The sequence below is a fragment of the Indicator indicator genome, chromosome 25 (genome assembly GCF_027791375.1).
Source record: "Indicator indicator isolate 239-I01 chromosome 25, UM_Iind_1.1, whole genome shotgun sequence".
Taxonomy (NCBI): Eukaryota; Metazoa; Chordata; class Aves; order Piciformes; family Indicatoridae; genus Indicator; species Indicator indicator.
Genome location: NC_072034.1, coordinates 4,004,830 through 4,019,524, shown reverse-complemented (window position 1 = coordinate 4,019,524; position 14,695 = coordinate 4,004,830). Strand labels below are relative to the sequence as shown.

The window sequence follows — 14,695 nt, the reverse complement described above, 5'->3', positions numbered from 1 at the left end:
ACAGCTAACTAACTTCTCCTGTATGTCACAAATGAGTTTGCAGTCACAGTTCTCACAATAGTGATCCTCTTCTGGCTGTCATTCCAAATGGGACTCTGTGGTTACTTGCATAGAATTCAGGATAAAATTATTTAAAACAAAGTAAGAGCACTTCAGACAAATGCACTGACAGATTTTGAGGTCCATCAGGATAAGCTCTGTAAGTGTAAATTTTTGTCTGGACCTGTGCTTTCACCTCTCCATTTTGAACTGAGATTGCCTAAATGCAAATGCTTACAAGGTGTCAGTGTGAGAACACATGAACAGTGGCCAAACCTGTTTGAAGAACATGGTGTTGAGCTTGCTTGCCTGTAACACTGCTCATGCAATTTCAAATCCTGGGTTTCTCATTTAGTAATCATGAGCAACAAATAGAGTTGGTGCTTACCTAATCCACTTCACTAGCACAGGACATACTCACCAGCTGGAGTGCTTACGCCCCCTTGGTCTCAATTATTACTAACTTTTTAAAGGCCCTATATTTGTTTTCCCATAAATTCACAGAAATACACGTGTGTCTATGTCAACTGTCTCACTCCTTCCTCTGGAGCCTGACTGAAAGCTCGCTGGCTTGCAGGGATTTCAGTGGATAGCCTGGATTAACAGTGACAGCTCAAGAGAACATAACAGTTTATTGACAGCCCTAGGAGACAGTGAACTAAAATACAACTCCTAGTTAAGCAAGAGCTGAAGCTGCTGCCACTGCAGGTATTCTGTTTCTCTGGTTTTTAGTACAATGCTAATAGATACACTCACCCTGAATGAATAGGGCTGGAAGAAAGAGCCACATTGTCCAAGTTTTCAGGGCCCCAGCTTAAGCGATATGAATTCCTTTCAGCTTCTTTGGCCAGAGTCGTTACCTTGGTAAGCAAAAAACCCTCCTTTTTACCACAGTAAAAATCAATTCATCAACCAAACAATAAGAAGATGTATTTTGCATAGTAGTGCTTAAAGCATTTACACTTCCTTTACAAACAAAACAAAGAAGTAATAATAATAGCATTAAGAGATTAGAAACCCCTTATTGTAATGTTTTGTGCTTGCTCCAAGTAATTACATGTTAGTGGTCCCACAGTGAAATAAAAGCTGTGATTTACCAAAGTGGCACTTCCTAAATCTTTTTTAACTACTAGCATGGCTGAGGGTGGTATCTTTGAGGACAACAGCCTTGAGTTCATTAGATCACCTCAACATTTAGCCCAACAGCTGTATGCATCATTCAAAAATCAGTTAAGATTGAGAACATTCTCAATCTTCTATACTCACACAGCTCATCCATTTGTCTTGGAATAGCATTTCATATTGCACAGCATAAAATGCCATAGAACATCAACAACATTAGTTTTTCTATTAAAATAAACCAGCACACACAACATTGTATCATTAGCACAATCTAAACTGTAAGCTTTTCTCTATTTCCAGATGTATCCAACCGAGAAGCGAACTTGAGAGGTTTGCTTACCTGCTGGCTGGGGATTACCACCGTGTCATCGATCATGGCACTGTCCCTCAGGTAGGAGGCATGGCTCAACGTGTGGGACCTGTCTGAACTGAAGGACCGCAGGCTGGTAGGTTGGTAGGATGCCATAGCAATGTATCAGCAGTACAGGTGATGTTGGGAAGGTGGCATGACAGATGGAGTGGGAGAATGAGAAAAGCGTGCCATTAGCACTATGATGCAGCTTCCAGGGGGAGCAGATAACAGTCACGAGGGAAAACAGGGCTTTGTACATCTGCCTTACACTGCCTGTCTGACCAAGGCCACAAAGGCTTTTGAGTGACTGACTTGCTTCAAACTGCAGAACCTAGAGATTAATCCAGATGACAGTTTATCTTCTATTCACTTTATACTTGGCTTTGTGGCACAATAGACTCTTTATAATAAAGAGTATGAATTCGTTCTAAGTAAGGCTCTTCGGAAAAGTTAATGTCTCCTGCTACATCACACAAGTGAACCACTATGGAAAACCAGAGGGCTGACACCTGAAGAAAAGCTGAAATGACATTTTCTGAAGCTTTGTTGTGATCTACTCTCCCCTTAAAACTGTAAATAAGCTTGACACTGTCCCCTGGAAGGTACACGCAGCAAGGTGAATTGTGGCCAGCCGCAAGCTCGCGTGTAAAACAAAACTCTTTCTCTGTATGCCAACAGCATCTTTAGAGGCAGCCCAACTGTGAGCACTGTTCTCTCTGCAAGTACACACAGCTCTGCAGAATGCTGGTTGCTGTAGCAATGAGATGCAAGGCAGTAAATAAGCTGCTTTGAAGCACTGGCTCACAACGTAACTGCAGTATCCACTAGCAAAAAGCGAGAAAGGACAAATAAGGCACCACAGAAGGACACAGTGAGGTAAACGGGGTCTCTGCTACCAAACACCAGTTTTGTCTGTTAAGTATTTACTAGCAGCAGCATTAATGATTTCTTCAAACAGGTCAACCCCCTTCAGAGGTTGTATGTGTACTCTGTGATGTTGTTCCTTATCTTGAGGTATATAGTACGTAGAACTGAGGGAAGCAGTTTCATTTTCATGGCTTACACGTTCAGGAGTAGTTAGTCATAATGACTAACACACTGGATCAGAACAATAGGCCATTTATCTAGGCACAGATTTTTAAGGGATAATTCATTTTCAGCAGTTAGCCATAAAAAAGTCAGGTGTAAGTTATGGACATGAGATTCAAGGGGCTTTAAATGCAGGTCTAGTTGGAAATTGTATTTCACCATCTGGTTCAGACCACTTAGCCTTTTTCAACAATAGCTACATTCACTCAACTTTTGATCCATTTTTAGAAGCAGTTATCTTATTTTTATTAGAAATATATGAAACTGAAAAATCATCAGTGCTACTGATCACTGATTTACACCAATGGCCTATTTAGTGTACTAGATGGATTGCGCAAAAGTTGAAAGCAAAGATACTTATTGCACAAGTATCAGCACTAGGGAAGTCTTGAGGGAAAACAACAATAATAAATTCTCTCTCTTACATGTTAGGAGATGTCTTTCACTTAGACAAGTGGAAGAAATGAGACATGTAAGGCTGGCATTATTGGAATAAAGCATTTCTGGAATAACATTCTGATTAAAACAACATTTGTTTAGGGAGAGAAGTTCATCCTAAAAGTCAGAAAATAGTTCTGAAAGGGAATCTGGACTAAGAGCATTTTGGTGAAATATTTTAGTGTGAATTGGGCAGGCAGAGTACACCTCACTTGTCCATAACAGCAACACTTCAGTGAACACTGGCTCTTGGAACTATAAGCCTCAGTAGCAGACCCCATTTCCCATCATTCTCCATTGCAACATTTGACACCTCCAGGGCTGCTGTGCTGCACCATGCAATGCTTGTGAGAGCTTCACCATCCAAGCTGTAGGTTCTGCTAGGCAGCTCAAATCAGGTCCTGGGTAGATACTGCATGAAAGGATGTTTGTACTAGATCTGACTGGTTATCTCCCTGGTGATTTTGTCCATATGCTCCTGCAAGTACCTGGAGCTGCACCTCCCACCACTGCACATATCCCAGTGCATACCCACTGTGTAGTAGCTATATGTAAGCACCAGTAACTATCCAAGACATTGAGGGTATGAACTTTATCTAGCAGCACAGGCATGGCTGAAGCCTGCAGTAAATGAGGAAATTCCTACTATACTTCATTTCAAAGCTAGTGTTCAGAGGACAGTGTCCCTTTTCTGTAACAGCTAAATGAAGAGCAAACCAGTAGTTAAAAGGTTTGTGTTTCTGAGACTTAGAATTATTTCAGACTGAAATGACAGTCCAGGTAAGGAGGAATAGTAGTGGCACTGAACAGAACAACTTGTTATTGTAATAAATCTCCAGAAATCCTGTAAAAAAAAAAAAATCCCTAAATTGCAGAGAAAAAAATGACATCTAAATACAGATTCTTTCCAAATCTAGTTGTAAAAGCTGAAGTCACAGAGGTTGTGGGGTCACCAGCACTTTGCTCTGCCCCTGAGACTGAACTGTGGAACCCAGGGATGCTACAAAGCTCCTGAACCTGAGAGTGTGTTGTGCCTGTGTTAGGTAATGCACAGCCACGTATCACCCACCTTTTCTAAGCCCTGAATAAAGCCCAGGTGGGATCCAGAAAGTAGGAGCAGCATTTTCTAGCCAGGAGTACTGTTGGCTCTAGTTAACAGCATAGTACTATTCACCACTACGTAGCATGCTCATTTGAGACTGTAACTGTTTCCAACTGCAGCATTCTTCATTTGGTTCTCCAAATCAACTTCCCAGCATACAGCAGGCCTCCAAAATGGATGAGTAGAGACAGGTGCCATAGAGGGGCAGAGAGACAACATGTTCTCATGCTGTGTAATACCTACCTGGGCATGGTGCTAACGAAAGCATACGAAAGAGAATGAAGGGGAGAGAGAAATAAAATAAACAGGGAAGGTGGTTACAAAAGAAAAAGAGATGTTTTCAAATCAAATTGTTTAATGCATAAGATTACATGAGTCTAGACTGCTGATACCATTTTGCTTTACTGAGTTTCTTGAAAAAACCAAAGTGGGTATAATGCAATGAAAATTACATTAAAGCAGAAGCAGAATAATTTAAGCAGTCTGTGAAAATTCTTAGAACCAGTAACCTGGCAGTGAGAGAAAAATGAGACTGTGGAGTTAGAAAGATGGACTTTTTCCTGTTTGTTCCTTCCTTTATAATATTGCTTCATTTCCACATAATCATGCTTGCTATAGGTTGTGAAAGTTTTCACACAACACAGAATAAAACACACCAGTTACGTGTCAGTGGCAATCTACTGAAATCCACTGTCAGTATCTAAAAGCTAAAGTACTCTAGAAACTGGATTGACACTTGCTGCACATCCAGTCCTAGACAGCATCTTAAAACTAAAACAATAAATGCTTTGTTATCATTGAAAGCCTGTGATAAAAGGTTTTGATTCTTAAGCATTCTGATGTAGTCCCTAAACATCCTCTGAGACGTAAAAAGCCACACAGTCACTTTGTCTTCAGTAGATTCACTGGAGCTCTCTACAGACCAGCAAAGGCTCCAAGCTTGTAAGACCTGAATGATGTGGGATTTACACATGCTGCGAGGCAACCCCAACTGCTTCCTGACATCCTTTGTTCCAGAGGCAATTCATGGCCTGCTGGGGTAAACTGAACAGATCCTACTGATCCCACTCAGCTTCCAAAATGCTGCCAGAATAACAATCAAGGCTGGAAAACGAGGTAAGTTAAAAATCCTCTCTGTTGCCAAGACCTCAGCTCTTCCTTTTTTTTTTTTTTCCCTTTAGTGAACCCCATTCTAAAGGCAGTAAGTCTGGAGCCATGACTGGTTTACACTAGAAAGTGTCACTTCCGAGCAGGAATTAGGGTAGCCTGTTCTAAACTGTAGCTGTGGGTGTTCATCTGCCACTTTGAATCCACATTAATGCTCACTAGTAAAGACTGTCAGTTTGAAAAGGGATCTCTGTAGTTTTTGTTTTTGTAGACTATAGTGACATTCTCTAAAATGAAATGAAAAAGCATTACAAAAAAGATTAAAACTACAGGCATTATTATTCCACAAATCCATCTAGGCTTAAGTTCAACTTGTTAGATAGAAGCCAATCAGTAAGTTTTCTGGATTGTTCTTTATTTAAAATACTGTGCTGGCAGTAGAAAAATCATTCTTTCCTGCTAATTCAGCCATGATGAAACAGCCATGTGCCTGCTGACAGTAAACTCACTGCCAGTCCAAATCTCTTGCTCCTTTCCTTATGTCTTTAGCCAGCAAACTACTCTAAAAAGCCAGCTCACCTAATGCTAAAATACCCTGCTCACCCATCTCTCTGACTCAGGGAAGGAGGAGATGGGAATGATCACAAGCCCTTTGCCTAGACAGCCTGGCCACCCAGACAATAGAGCAAACTATGCCTGTTCAAGACCCAAGTAAGGATCACAAATGCTTCATTAGACTATGAGTACAGTATTAGTGCCAAATGGCACTAATCATTTCTGGACTGGTTGGGAAATATTCCTCCTGGACACACTTTCTTCCCACAAAGTGGCCACTGCCACACTGATAAACCCAATAAAGAAACACTGACAAGTGCATCCCATCTTTCCCTTGAGTGTAGGGCCCTGAGAAAGGGATTTCAGACATTTGCAACAAAGTGTGTGCAGAATTACTGCAAGGAAAGATAAGTGCCCAGGCAAATACCTGTCAGATCGTCCTCCTTCCAAGCTGTACCTTAGGTAGTTCATACCATCTAAGAACTGGCTGCTTGGCAAAGAGTCATCTCCAAGTTCTCTGAGATCTTCTGGCCTCAGGTACTCTCCTCCATCTCCTGTCATTGTGTCATCACCTTTAAACCAATCACAGAAGGGACAGAGATAAGCAGACACATGAGTTTGATTGCTTTGACATGCTGGGATCTCACAACTGGCTGGCACAATAAACAGGAAGGCATTTTCCACTCAGGAAACACTGCAAACAACAAGCAATTAATGTATTTAATCAAACTGGCACATCAAGCAAGGTATTTTAAAAATATAAAATAAAACCACATTGAAGCCAAGGTGATTAATCATGTTTGCTGTTGCACATACTGGTAAAGAGGAAGTGTCATTGCTGCTCTTTAAATCGTGGTCTCTCTGTTCCTTTGTCCATGTTAGCTCTCCTGACAGCTTATAATTAAATATAACTCATTACTTGACTGTAAGATCTGTGTTTGCAGCTGAAAACTGCAAGTGATAAGTGGTATCCATGCTGGAGCAAACAGAATTCACCTGGGCATCAGGACAGTTGCCACTTGTGTGATTGAATGTCTTAATAAAGCAAAATTGCAAAAAACAATTATTGTTACTGCTGCTATCTATATCACCCCATACACACATATGGGTATTACAAACTATAGCAGTGGTGGTGACTACTAACTGAAGAAATTTTGGTATTTGTTTCCATGAAACAAAGCAAGCTGGTTGTTCTAGCTTGATGTTTAACATATAAATAAATTAAATATTTGTAACTTGCCATCTAAAAGTAAACTTTTTTTAATACACAAATATTAGATGTAAAAAGGAAGCCTAAATCTTTTCACTATAACAACAAAAGGCCTTGGGGGAAAAAAGAATCTGCCCACATGAAGAGGGAGAAACTGGGCACAGTTTCACAGCAAACACTAAAATGCATTTAATCATTGCATGTTTCCTGTCTTCTGACAGATGATGCCTCCTGTTTCCTGGGAATGTCACATTATAAAGCACAGAGCTCAGAGGGAACTTGGAAGATGTTAAGGCAATGGAGTTAATCAAACAACAAAAGGAATTTCAAGTTGTATTTCAAACAAACTAGGTATTTATAATGATGCCAGCCATTCCATCTATAACAAAACAAAGGCAAAATCTCCACCACTTTCATTGCACCCACATCCTTCTAAAAAATTATCTGAACTCTGCTCGTTTCAGCTTTGGCCTCTCATCCAAGAACTGTCAATAACAGCTCTAAGTAACACTGGCTGTGTCTGTAATGTGAACATCTGCACACAGCAATAAAATGATTCATGATACTTCCCGGTGTCCCCAGGATGCTTATCTGTTGGTAGCGCAGGTTACTCACTGGCATACGAGTCTGGAGGGAGTGAACTAGGAGTGAACAAGCTCACTCATCCTGCCAGTAACAGTGTGTCACTACCAGCCCTACCATGGCTGTATTCTGAGTCCCAGGCAATTCAAACATACCCAGACATGGTATCTGCTGAGGGGAAACCACCTTCAGCTTCTCTGCACAGCAGATCTTGCCAAACGGGAGTTTGTGGCAGTACAACAAATTATCCTTTTTAATCATGCTACAAACTATTCATCTGCCATCACATTTCCCATCAAATTAATGACAGTGAAGTTTTCACCACTTACTGAGCAGTTTGTAACAAATACAGCCCCTGGCAGAGATGCCCTGTGATTGGCAGTGAGCATCTATGAACTTAGAGGTGGATTTCAATGAGCTACCCACTTAGGGATTTATATTCTTTAAAAAAAAAAAAAAAAAAAAAATATATATATATATATATATATATATATATATACACACACACACAAATTTCTATTTTCACTCCTATTGTTCTATTCAGGTTCTATTTCCTTTTTTCAGTGATACCAACAGCTCTTCAGAGGTTTACCTGATGGGCTAAAACACACTAACACCTTCCCTAAAGTCAACCCTTTATGAAATGGCCCACACACGCTCTGAGTGTCATACAATCCCAGCATGGTGGGGGGTGGAAAGGACCCTGTAAATTTAGTCCATCCACCCTGCTAAAGCAGAGTTACCAAGAGCAGGTTGCCCAGGATCATGTCCAGGTGGGTTTTGAAAATGTCACTGGCAAATCTCAGCACCGCTTGAACTGCTGCTATAGATACTAGTGAGGTGTGCTTACCAAAGTGCAAGCTGCAGTCACCACCAATATGAAGCAATACACTTGGACAAAAGAATATTCTTGGGTACCAGAGCACATTACCAGCTAATAACAACATTCATAACAATAACTAGGTGGCCAGTTAGTTCCAAAGAAGCAGTTACAAAGGTAGGTAAACAGATAAATGTGGCATTTTCTTCACAGCTCCCAGTGTGCTGGGCAAAGCAGCTGATCATTACCCACTTCTGCAGCTGGAAGAGTGAGATAACTGGAGTGACTTCCACAGACTCATTTAGGAGTCATCAACAGTGCTAGAAATAAAGTCCTGAACCCAACTGGAGTGTCTGTCTATAAAGAAATCTCTCTGTGAGCCTATGGCTGTGCCAGACTTACTAGGACAGTTTGAAAGTTCTCTTTGTTGAGAGTTTCCCTATGCTGAAAACAACTTTTTTTCAATAATAAAATGGATTTTTTTTTTTGTCTTCTTTTAAATCAGAAAACTGATGCAATCAGGTATGAATTAGTTGGGAATTGCTTTCTGGACCATTTTCCCTGATGATTACAAAGCAGGAAAGGTCTTATTAATGCCACAGGATATGTGATGCATGTAGGACCACACAACAGGCTTACAGAGGAAGTAGCATTTTAGTATAATAATGGTTTTGCTATTTTATAAAGTTTGATTTTTTTCAGTTCTTCTTAGCTCCTTGCACTGAAGCTTATGAGTCCAGTTTCATCTAGTCTGTTATTGGTGTGTGTTTCTCTTTCCCTGAAGCACGCCTGCTTGTGTACTTATCTCTGGTACTTACCATCTAAAATCCAGTAATCTAATTTAAAAAAACAATCAAATGCAATTTTAAATAAAAAGTATCATCTGGTTCTGTTCAAAGGATTTTTTTTCCCAGGTATTCTAAAAAACTAAAGAATTCTGAATAATACTGCAATTGCTAACAATAAAAATACTCTGTGAAAATTAAAGAAGAATTAGAGGAACTCTCAGTCCATTCAAAATAGGCTACACAGTGCAGAGTCTCACATACCAAGTTGAGTTATTTGATAGACTAGTTTATTTTACACTGCTAAGACTGGTTGCTGCATTTGGAATTTGTTTTAGGAATATCAGTACTATATTATTAATGTAACAGCATATCATTATGCAGTATAACAGTTTCCCAGGCAGAAAACAAAACACTGATCACCAGTGATGGACAGGCTCCGCAATGGGACCTGAAATACTTGCTCAAGTGCTCTTCATGTTCAGTTTTAGGACTCTACAACTACAGCTGGCAGGTTTACTGTCTCATGTTACTTGATTTCAGAATATATTGTGACCCTTTAAAGCAGCTAAGAACACAGCATTACAGAAACCTCTCTGCTAGCCTCTTGTAAAGACTACACCATCACCAAAATGCTCAGCCTCTTTGTTAAAAAGTTCTGTAGTCTTTCTGCTCCCAGATAGACAAGTACCATCCATGTTAGGAATTCTCCCAACATCCTGAGTGTTTTGCCTGTCAAAACAGATTTTACAAGAGCAAAGGCATGAAGTGCTTTAAGAGTGACCAACCTGCCCAGAAACCTGCAGCAGGAGCACAGTGGCACTCTCAGTACTAGCCTTGAGCAGTGACGTGCTGGAGTACCTCTGTCCTGTCTGCTGGCTGTGTCTAAGTGGTGTCAGATGCTAATAGAAAGCAGACAATGTTAATTCAAAGCACTGGAGAGCATTAGTCATGCTGGATGGCCACAGCAAGTTCTGCCAACATTATCCAAGATACAGGTAATAAATCTTGGATTGTCTGGCTTCCTTTCTTCCTCCCACCTTTCAGGAAACACACACCCAGTCACACTTCAAAAGAAATGGAAAGGAGCAGTGTTAGGCACCCAGATTAGGCCATTTTGTGTTGTTTCAACACAAAAAATAAACCAAACAAGCCAAGTTAAAAAGAGAAAATTAGTAAGTCTTACTCCACAAAATTCTGCTAACAGCACCTGTGCCACTATAAGCTTCACCATCACTGAAGCGTTCATCATCAGAGTGTTTAAAGGCTGCACAACACAGAAGGGGTTTGAGAAAAAGGAACACCCTGTATTAATCCTCTAGAAGCAGACAGACATACTAGGCTTTGTGGATTTAAAGATGGTTAAATGGTGGTTCAGAAGATTGGGAGAAATTTGAAGTGAACATAAGGCTATAACCAATTTAAAGGCCACTTATCACAATAATTACAGAAGTAGTTCAATGTTCTTCTAACAGAGAAAATGTAGCAAAAAAACATGCCTGAGAGAAATCATTTCACTGATCATGATGCAGCAGGTAATAATTTCCTTTGAATCACTTGTTTGCTTTTGCTTGCAGCTTTGCAAGCATTGAAAAAAAAAGTAGCATCTGACTCTAAACGTCCTATTTTCTGAAGAGTGTAACTCATTTATCAGCACAAAACCCATTTCAAAATCAATACAAGCTGTTTAGGAACATGAATGCCATTAACTTCCAGTACCATTTAGAACCACAAGTGCATTTGTGTTCTTTCGAAAGGAGAAAAGCCAACCCTGTAACCCGTGTTCATAAATCTCAACTATTTGTTGTAGTCAACACTAATTAGACTTCAAATGATTTGCATGGAATAAAATAACCATAAAATGGCATGAGCCTCTGTAATGTTAATTAACACTGCCAAGAATACAAAAGATCTTAGGAAGTCCTTGCAAGTGTGTGTATTTCTCAGGTGCCACTGTCAGTAACATTTGTAAGAAGGCATCTGTGAACTTTTAGAAGGGATGTTTTTATGCTATTTCCTTAATTCTGTGCTGCATAAACCCACAGCATTTTCTCAATCCCTCCAGATATTCCCAGCACTTTCCTGAGGCCTTAGCTAAGCAGAACACACACTTTCTGTCTGCACATACAGTAGACTCTGAAACCCAAGCACCAAACTTCTTAGGCTGTTGTTACTCTGTGTCATGCCGTGTGTATCCATGCATGGTGTGTGCCAAAAGCTCCCTCAAGGGAACACTCCCCACCTTCCACCTTAGGCATCTTCCTACACAAATGTTTCTAGTTAGGCAGAACTCCTAGATATATGTATCTGGAGTAGGTGGCACTGATCCAAAAAATTTCCTGCTCAAATTCCTCTCCATGGGAGGGTCAAACCCAGCTGTGGGACAGCTCTGCATATATATTTTAAAATCTGGGGTTGGGAAATGTTCTCATTTGTTGATTTGGTTCAGGGTTTTGGTTTGGGTCAACTTTTGGCACCTTTATTCAAATGCCATAATGACTACATCATTAAAAAGAGACCATTAGATAGGACTTCCTTTCAAGCACTGCAGAATAAAGATGTCAAAGTGCTTAAGCCACTCTCTTGAGCCTGTATTACAAATTAGGTAAGTAATATGGAATAGGAACTTAACAGAGTTGCTCACCTTCTTCATCTGAAACATCCAAGACCTCAGTCATCGTCTCAGGTACATTGAGCTTGTGCTTCTCTGTTACAGTCTGAAAAGACAGAATCATCAATCCTCAAACACCAAAAGCAGCAGCAAAGTTTGCAGCAGCAAAGCTTACAGCAAGATGTTTTCAACAGCAACAGCAGTGGGACATTTTAATGTGTTTCCCCTCCTCTAACTTTACTTTTCATCTTCCCTCCAGAAGCTCCTATTCTCAGTGCTGTGTAAAGGAACATTTATTCTGGCAGGAAAGTACAAAAAATAGAGATAATGATTTGGTCAGAGAAAGCAAAGAAAGCTCTCAGCAAATTCATTTATAAATGGTGCATGTAGAACAATTCAGCTCAATGCTTCCAAGATGATTTTTAAATGAATTAGGTAATGTCTACAAAAGAGCTTCAGAAAGTTGTATGTGACATATGGAAATTATTAGATTGTAAAGCATTTGAAATGAAGTTATGAATTATGTGAAATTCTTGAACAGAAAGAAGATGTGAAGGATTTACAAAGATCACTTAAAACATCCCCCCCCCCAAAAAAAAGTAACTACACTGCATACTAATGATATCTTTTCCATAAATCATGTATATTCCTCCAAGTCATATACACATGGGGGGGGGGTAGTTATTTGAAGATTCTGATATATTTTGTGCACTTAAAAGCTTAAAATATTGTGATATAAGGCAAGTGTGGACCAAGGACTGCTGGGAGGACACTGTTTAAGTGTCAGAGTACAGAGCAGAATGCTGGAAGATTTTTTTTTTTCATTATTTTATTTTCATAAATGACTTCCAGGAGGAAATAGAATATGTTCAGGGGTGCTGAATCAAGAATGGGGAGATCCTTTTAGCATCCAGATACACCCAGGAGAAGGAGATGAAGAACTGAGAAGAAACGAGAGAAACTGTAGGAAGTGCAAGGTGTGAAAAAGTTGCCTGCAGGAAACTTTTGTGTTACAACACAGAAGACAAAGGATTTCCAAAAGAGCAGGGATCAGAACAGCATTAGTCACAACAGAAAAGATTGTATTTCTCTGGCTCCACCCAGTTCTGCAGCCAGTCAGATGAACTGGGGAGCTGTGAGGAAGAGTCAACACATCATCCTTTAAGGTATGCAGGAGCAGATGTGCCCCTTTGGCATGGAGAGAAATGTCAGGAGGCCATGTGTGCTGTGAAACTCCCACGGAGGTGGTACTGCACTCCCTATCTTGAGTGGGGTCTACCCAGCAGGAATTAACATTGCATGGAGAAGTAGTGAAAGAAAAAACAATCTGGGGGAGAATTAATGTCAGCCACATCCAAGTCCCTCATGCATTATGCCTTTTGGAAACTGCCCATTGACACCAAACAGGTTTAGTGGCACAAAACTTCCTACATATTTCCTGATGCTGTTTGATACTTCTCTATTCCTAACAAACTGACAAAGGCAGCATTCTTGATTATGATAGGATACGATAAGATAGTGACAGATTATTATAAAGAGTAGAGTTGCCATCAGTGAAATTACTTGGGAAATTTGTTTTAAGTCTCCTCTACATTTTTGAAATGCATTTAACTGTGACAGCAGTTCACCCTCCTGAAGAGAGGTACAGAAGAACAAAAAAATCTGTAATGCTAACTCTAGAACTCAAGAATCATAAATTCTGCACCAATCGTATGAATTAATGTTTTTCAATGAACTTTCAATATAATACCAGAGGGGGTTTTATTGATAGGCACATTAAAACATCAAATATTCTCCCAATTTCCAATCCACAGCTAGCCCCATGAACAGCCCACTTTGAAAAGTGCTTGGTGTACAACTCAAAAACTCCCCACTGTTTAGTGCCACTGAGATCTCAGTTAAGTACTTTACTTTAGGCTTCTGTATCTAAGACCCTCATTGAAAGGCCATGTTTTCATCTGGTGCACAGAATAATTCAGATCTATAATTCAGGTACATAAACCTATATAATTCAGTGATTACTTCAGATTACAGCAGTAAACAAGCTCAAAGCTCCTCACATATTCTTTTGGCCACAGGAAGACTATTGTCTCTTTGTATAAATAAATTCCACCTTATTATCTCCTTATTCATCTCTAATCTGTGAGTAAAAAGAAGTGCACTTTATTCTCTCTATTGCTTTACATTCATGTGGCTCCACTAATAATAACACTAATACAAGCAAGAGGAAAATTTGCCCCAGGTTAGACCAAAGGCTTTGGCAGTGGAGATCTTTTCCTCATCTGACTTGAATAAGAATAAAGGATCAGCCTAACAACCAACAACCTCCATGCCTCACTCAGCAACAACCTTACAGAATGAAGTAGCTATGGTGACAGCACCTTTTCTTCCAGTGCTAAGTGCTATGTTCTGCTTTGGCAACACCAACCTCACCATCTGGAGAACTTTATTGCAGGGAGTGCCTATTATTTATCCCTCCTTTTCAGGATTTCTTCTAAATTATGTTTAATCGACATTCCCACCATGAACACCAACAGAGGTTTATGTTCTCTATATCCCTAAGGTAAAATAAAAATACTCAGAACAATACACAGCTGAAAAATTTGCTGAGTTTACCAAGGGTTCCCACCTGACTTTTAAAAGAGGTGCTTTGTACACAGCCACAGCTCAACATTGCAGATTGCTCTTCTACACAAGCCACTATTCTATGTTCAGTTCTGTTAGGGGTCAGCTGTGCAAAGTAAGGGTCAGCATTTGATTCAGTCCCAAAGCCCAAGCATCTGGTATCTGGTAGAAAAACCCATTACCCTCCAAGTTTAAAGAAACATTTATCCAAAGCAAGTAACTCACAGGTGCTTTTTCAGAGCATAATCCCTGTTATTA

The 14,695-nt window shown here is 40.0% G+C and overlaps 1 protein-coding gene across 1 annotated transcript in view; it reads right to left on the bottom strand.

The window, feature by feature from the left end:
• The window catches only part of ANK2 (ankyrin 2), a 130,393-nt gene that overhangs the window by 45,381 nt on the left and 70,317 nt on the right, over nucleotides 1-14,695 (bottom strand). The window contains exons 22-26 of the mRNA XM_054392352.1: nucleotides 11,846-11,918; nucleotides 6,232-6,376; nucleotides 4,386-4,397; nucleotides 1,502-1,604; nucleotides 796-899 (exon numbers count right to left, since the gene is read on the bottom strand). Of these exons, the coding sequence (XP_054248327.1) occupies nucleotides 796-899; nucleotides 1,502-1,604; nucleotides 4,386-4,397; nucleotides 6,232-6,376; nucleotides 11,846-11,918 (437 nt within the window). The remainder of the gene's footprint in view (nucleotides 1-795; nucleotides 900-1,501; nucleotides 1,605-4,385; nucleotides 4,398-6,231; nucleotides 6,377-11,845; nucleotides 11,919-14,695) is intronic.